This window comes from Lycium barbarum, chromosome 3, assembly GCF_019175385.1.
Source record: "Lycium barbarum isolate Lr01 chromosome 3, ASM1917538v2, whole genome shotgun sequence".
NCBI lineage: Eukaryota > Viridiplantae > Streptophyta > Magnoliopsida > Solanales > Solanaceae > Lycium > Lycium barbarum.
Genome location: NC_083339.1, coordinates 97,480,211 through 97,486,953, shown reverse-complemented (window position 1 = coordinate 97,486,953; position 6,743 = coordinate 97,480,211). Strand labels below are relative to the sequence as shown.

Genomic DNA, 6,743 nt, shown 5'->3' with positions numbered 1-6,743 from the left:
TCCTTCTGTCAATGTCGTTTTTCAGCTGAAATCAAAGGTTAGTATAAGGAATTTCATTTCATATGGCTGGGCTCTATCGCACGATCTTAGATATGAAACAAAGGTAACATCCCAAATGTCCTGTAGCTTCCTGTTTATAGATGTGGTGCACAACACACCGATAAACAAGACTCTACTAGACACGGTCTATAGACACTCCGAGGATGAACTGCTCTGATACCACTTTTGTCACGACCCAACCCCGTAGGCCGTGACTGGTGCCTGACCTGGACACCCGTATACATACCTATCAGATATAGTCAAGTTGAAATATGAAAACTTACAAAAGAACTCCAATGGTTCATAACGTCGTCATATATATATATATATATATATATATATATATATATATCAAGATCAACTGTTTCCTGAGGAGTCACAATGAATCATATCATGAAAGGATACGCAAGCCGACAAGGCTGCCACAACGTATCAATATCCATAGCACATCGTATAAACACAGCTAAACAAACCTATACACAACCCACACATATGTCTACAGACCTCTAAGAGTACGAATGGCGAAATATGACGGGACAGGGCCCCGCCGTACCCCTGGATAAACATACATATATATATCATAAGATCTGTACCAAAAGTCTAAACTCCGGAACAACGGAGCTCTCCAAGACAGCTGAATAGAAGTCCTATGCTGAAGGGTCACCAAACTGACTATCTGTACCTGCGGGCATGAAACGCAGCCCCCCGAAGAAAGGGGGGTCAGTACGGAATATATACTGAATATGTAAGGCAGTACTGAATCATAAAACAAGGAAAAGCGTAACAATAAGCATGTTTAGAAAGCAACCCGGGAGTAACCTGGAACAACATTTTGAACCATGTCATATGGTCCCTTTGTCACGACCCAACTAGGGGCCGTGACGAGTACCCGATACTTGTACCAAGCACCCCATGTCTATCGTTTTGCCTTTACCTCTTAGCAAGCCGTATGAACGGTGCCATATATATATTTTTTTTTTGAACATTAACATTCACTACAAGAAAAAGGCTTATTAAAGACCAAGAATTAGTGACGGTTTGTAAATAAGGTCCCCAAAAATAAACCTACAGGGATGATTTTTTTTTGGTCCGTAATTAGCTAGTTTTTGTATTTTAGATACATGAAGGGACTTAAGCTGGTCTATGAAAAAATACATATCTCGTGCCAAAAAGTGAAAAATTGGGCGGGATATCCAAAAGACGCTAAAATTTAGCGGGACTAAAAAAGGGCAAGGCGCCAAGTAAACACTAAAAGAGGCTAAACTTGCTCTCTCAAAGTAAAATCCCTAAATCTCCTCGCTCAAAAGCTTGAATCCACAGCAAAGTAAAACCTCTTGTCTGCGTACAACCAGTATTATCCGGCTATATCAAGAGTGAGTCCTTAATCCTTCATCTCCTTCTTCATCTATTTCTATTGAAACCAGAATTTTTATCCTCTAGTTCTATCTTTATCTCTGTGATTGGCTTGTTTAGGATTCTAATTGGTGTTATGTGAGTTAAAAAGTGATAGTACTAGGTTTAAAGCTAGGGCTTAGAGGTCAGGGAGGAGAATTTTGAGAGTTTATTTTAGGATTTTCTCTATGAAGGTTGTGATAAGCTTGTCATCTGGGTCTTTCTTGAAGGGCTAAGAAAGTTTCATTTGGGCTGTTATGGTGGTTTTTCATATTTGGTGATGAATTGGTAATTTTTTTAACCATTAGAAGCTCTAATTCAGATATTTGTAGCTTGAAACTTAAATGAATAAAAAAAGTATATTTTCATTTTGTCAATTGTGAATCTTTTTTTTTTTTTTTACCAGGAAAATTTTAACATATCAAATTTATCAATTATAATTCTAATATGCAATAGATTATTTAAGCTAAAGAAGAAAGAAAAGTAGAACAACAAAATCTTAGCATCATAGCTTAGTAAAACAGAAATGAAATTTATTTACAAGATGAGCTGATGCTTGATTGAGAGGAAAACCATAAACTGAGTTTATTGTTGAAAGTGGATGGCTGAACTATTAGCTTATAAATAAATTAAAAGTTTAGGAGTAATGGAATTCTTTGTAGAGTTTACATTCTATCTCAACTTATTATTCTGTTGTATTAGAATAAGTAAATTAAACTAGTTGAATTGGAGTACTAGTCTGAAATAGAGATATCATAGTTGGCACTTCTTTTTCAGATAGTACTTGGCTATAGAACAAAGTTGGGCAAAGTTAATGGTTGATGCAGAAATTGCAAGTTTAATTTGGAAGCAATGTTAGGAAAATGGTGTTTTAACAGAAATTGGTGTATCAGATATCTATACTTGACAGTTTCTATGGATATATTGTTTGAGAAATGGTTATTCAAAAATTACACGAAAGAAAAGGAATCAGCGTTTGCCCTCTAGAAATATGACTGAGTTCAATTAAAATGAAGAAAGCGTTTGTCAACACATTCCTCTTCAACTCGTATAGCTGTTGTTACTATTTGCTTTCCAGTATCATCAACAACAAAACTCATATTTGCATTAACTATATCAAAATGAGTTGTAACCTCTTTATCATGTGCTGCAACCAGCTGCTTTCCTCTATCATGAGTTGTAACCTCTTGATTACATGATTTTTTTGTTAGTATATTTTCTTTATAATTTTTTTTTTTTGTAGGTTTGCTATGAAACCATCAAATAAAGAAAATGAGGTGGCATCCACTGTGAAAGATACTACCAAATATGTGTTTGTTGCACCAGGTGCTATTGGGAAGGGACGAGGGAGAGGGCATAAATTTGTGCGCTCTTTAGGGGATAAAACTAATATTCCATTTTCTCCATCTACTGATCAAGTTATGCAGTACAACCAAACTGTTGAAACAAGTAGGTTTCTCAAATTTATTGTGTTATCAATTTGTACAACTAAATTTTAGTGCTAAAATTTATACTAATATGATCTTCTTATACCATATCCTGTAGCTAAGGGACGAGGGCTAGGACTTAAATCTATGTGCCGTTTGCAAGCGCTTGGAAATGAGGTGGGATCCTTCCATAAGAGTACAAGATCAGATTCTACCATGTCTATTGATCAAGGAATACGACCAATGAATAAAAATCCATTGATTCTTGAGAAATGGCAAATGCAAACTAATATTCCATCTTTTTCATCTACTGATCAAGTTATGAAATACATCCAAGCAAATTCAACAAGTATGGTTTCTAAATTCTGTTATTGTTCAACGATTGTACTGCTTCATGGGATATAGTTGAAGATGGTGAACTGTTGTAGCCTATGCTGGGAAATATTAGTTTCTTTGCCATTTTGGTGTTGTTTAAGATTTGAAAGATTCATTCTTTAGACACATCTAACTAATCCCTGTGTGCATTAGCGCTCTAGACACATCTAAGTTTGATAGTTCAGCCATACTTGGTTGTTTTTCTTGCGAAACACCTTTCTTATGATTGTTTGACTCAAAGGCTAAGTATAGGAATCATCATTTTACTCTCTGTGATGTCCTATTTAAGGTCTTCCAGTTTCTCACGTCTCCTTGAATTGGTCCCAGCCAAAAAGATCTCACCAGTATATCTTCAGTTGAAATGGGTTGTAAAATTAATTGTATGGTGAATATCTCAAAAGTAATTTTCTCCAATGAAAAAAATTCTCCTACCTCCCAAAAGATATAACCGCTCACAGAAACACTTGTCGCTTGTATTGTAAACATTTTGTGAGATGTGATTTCTTAATCTCAATAGAAATTCCAGAAAAGCAATTATATGTCTTACATTTGATTTCCTGTACTAAATATGATTTCATATTATCAGGTGCTCTAGGAAAGGAACGAGGACTTAGATCTAAGTGCTCCATTGAAGTATCTAAAAATGAGGTGGGATCATTCGATGAGAATTCTCATTATGCTAGTCAAAATATGTCAAGACTTTCTAATAGTACAAGATCAGCTTCTACCATGTCTACTACTCAAGGATTGCGAACAACAAATAAAAACTCTTTGGTTCATGAGAAAGAGCATATGCAAACTGAAATTTCAATTTCTCCTTCTACTGATCAAGTTATGAAGTCCACTCAAACAGTTGAAACAAGTATGATTTTTCAAATCTATTCTTTTTTAGAATTGAATTAAATTTAATAATAAAACTCTTACTAATATGATTTCCTGCACCAGGTGCTCTAGGAAAGGAACGAGAGCGAGGTCCTAGATCTATGTGCTCCTTTGAAGTGTCTGAAAATGAGGCAGGATCCTTCCATCAGAATGCTCATTATGCTAGCCAAAGTATGTCAAGACCTTTTAACATTACTAGATCAAATTCTACCATAGTTGCTGGTCAAGGATTGCGTACAGCGAATAAAAACCCCTATGTTCATGACAAAGAGCATATGCAAACTGATATTTCAGTTTCTCCTTCTACTGATCAAGTTACGCAGCCCACCCAAACAGTTGAAACAAGTATGGTTTCTCAAATCTATTTGATCACAAGTTTATCACTTGTACAATATTTTTTGACATTTCTAAATTACGCAATTGTAGGTTTATGTTCTACTGAGAAGGTAAAAAAGGTTCGAGGAAGTAACAAGTGCAAAGAAGTTGCATCACTTGAAGTTGGACAAAAGCTAAAAGTAACATTTTACAATAACCGAACAGTTGGAAAGAACAGCAATCTATTTTCGAGGCACTTGGGAAAATAGTTCGTGATCGTAATATGTGTCCACTAGGAGTATCAAAGTGGAATGACATTAAGGAAGAAAAGTTAAATCACATGTGGGCAGCTGTTAAGGTAACCAGATGGAATATGTCTTTTTTCTTCTTAGCACGTGTGAAGTGTGGCTTTAGTGTTCCTAGAAAGGTAATACGTATTAAATAAGTTTATTGACAAATCTACAACCTAGATAATAATATAATTTTGGACTAAGAGCTCACATTTATGTGTAAATTTAAAACCTAGATGGAATTTTATATTCTTACTAGTGTATATAGCAACTTAGCACATGGGGGTTTGGCTTATACCTGTGATATTAGTTCATTCCCAAGTTTGTGACTTGGGTTATGGCAATTAAATTTTGTTATTCTCTGTTGATGTTGTGATAAGATCAGACTGTCAATATTAACGTAGCAACTTGGAAATGTCATGTTGGCTATAAATACAAGCCAACTCTGCTATTATTGGAGCTACTTACTGTAAATTGTTAAATTTATATTTGTCCTAAAGGGTAACATAGGCCAACAGATAAAAGTTCTTATTTTGTCTTCAATGTGAGATGTTTGCGTGTGCCACGCCATAACAGTCCCCTTAGCATCACCTTAAATTGATAGCCCCATCCAGCACAAAAAGCCACACTAACAATTTGGAAGATTCTAAGCTTGTTCAATGTCTCGTATCTTCGTTCCTTCAGCCCCCTTAGCATCACCTTAAATTGATCGCCCCAACTTGTGCGCATGTATTTTCACCTTGCTGAATTCTATGCTTGGAATCAGGTCCAATTCCTGAAACTTTAAAGATACATTTTAAAGATATGTTTAACACCTTATTTGTTTCATATCTTTTTGGCCCTCTATATACAGCAATTGGAAGCCAAACTAAGTTTGATTTATTGCAGGATAAATTTGAGAGCGATGACATGGATATTCACCGCGATCATATTTTGGGATGGATGAAAGAGTTATGGAATAAATGGAGAGGACAATTGCATTCAAAGCATGTGAAGGGTAAGCCAATCCAAGAGGCTCTTAAGAATGTGCCGAAGGGGGTAGACAAGAAACAATGGGAATGGTTGGTAAAGGAACATTTTCTTACAGAAAGTTTTCAGGTTTGGTGTAATACCTAATTATATAATTTCATTTCATAATATGATCTTTTAATTGATAATTTATTTATAACATTTGAATTTAATGTTCTTACTGAAATATAGGCGAGAAGCAACAAGAATGCAGCAAATAGAGCTAAGTTAAAGATGCTCCATCATATTGGTAGCAAGCCAATTAGAGAGATTATTTATCAAAAGGTGTTATCATTAAATTTATATTTTTCCTAATATTGACGAGGCGTTATTTGACATATTTACTTTTATGTAAAGGGCGGAAAAGATGGCAACCCACCAGATTTGGCAACTATTTTCTTTGAGACTCGGAAGAAGAATGACACACTTGTTAATTATGAAACAATCAAGAAACATGTGCGTTTGGTTAACTGAACATGTACTTTACTTTCAGTTATCATGGCTGCTGACAAAAATCTCTCTTTATACTTGTAGGCTCAAATTCAAGAATTGGTGCAGTCTGAACCGTCTCTTCCTACCATAGAAATTGTAGAAAAATGCTTTGGACCTCAAACTCGTAGCCATGTATTTGGATTTGGTGGTGGAGTAAAGGCGAAAGATTTTAAAGGTGGGACTTCCTCAAAGGTTGATTTATTGTCTGAGCTACGTTCAACTCGAGAAGAAAATCAATCTTTGAAGGAACGCTTGTCTAACTTTGAAAATGAGATGAAAGAACTGACACAATTGAAAGAGTGGTTTTTAGCTCAACACTCCAATTTCCAGCCTCCGACATCAAAATGCTCAGGAGAATGACTATTCCTTTGATGATACCAAGTTAGTAATAACTTACTCAAAATTATAATTTTCTTTAAAATATATTTGCTTGCTTGGTCGATTTTTGAAGCATAAGCATACTCCCTGTATTGGGATACGTGCCCTCCTATAGCTAGTAACTTCAATTGAAATATCTATTAAG

The 6,743-nt window shown here is 35.3% G+C and overlaps 1 protein-coding gene across 2 annotated transcripts; it reads left to right on the top strand.

Moving 5' to 3' along the window:
- Positions 1 to 1,217: 1,217 nt before the first annotated feature.
- On the top strand, positions 1,218 to 5,914 carry LOC132631652 (uncharacterized). 2 transcript variants are annotated; one of them, XM_060347311.1, is made up of 7 exons: positions 1,218 to 1,412; positions 2,675 to 2,880; positions 2,977 to 3,207; positions 3,820 to 4,095; positions 4,179 to 4,460; positions 4,542 to 4,788; positions 5,609 to 5,914. In XM_060347311.1, the coding sequence occupies exons 2-6, from the start codon at positions 2,682 to 2,684 to the stop codon at positions 4,697 to 4,699; spliced, it is 1,146 nt and encodes a 381-aa protein (XP_060203294.1). In that variant the 5' UTR covers positions 1,218 to 1,412; positions 2,675 to 2,681; the 3' UTR covers positions 4,700 to 4,788; positions 5,609 to 5,914. The 2 variants fall into 2 exon arrangements, with proteins under 2 accessions (XP_060203294.1, XP_060203293.1); XM_060347310.1 differs by lacking the exon at positions 1,218 to 1,412 and adding an exon at positions 1,488 to 1,719.
- Positions 5,915 to 6,743: the final 829 nt, after the last annotated feature.

Coding starts and splice junctions, on each gene's coding strand:
- LOC132631652 (XM_060347310.1), top strand. Junction 2,881..2,976: donor CAACCAAACTGTTGAAACAA/GTAGGTTTCTCA, acceptor CATATCCTGTAG/CTAAGGGACGAGGGCTAGGA. Junction 4,461..4,541: donor CACCCAAACAGTTGAAACAA/GTATGGTTTCTC, acceptor ACGCAATTGTAG/GTTTATGTTCTACTGAGAAG.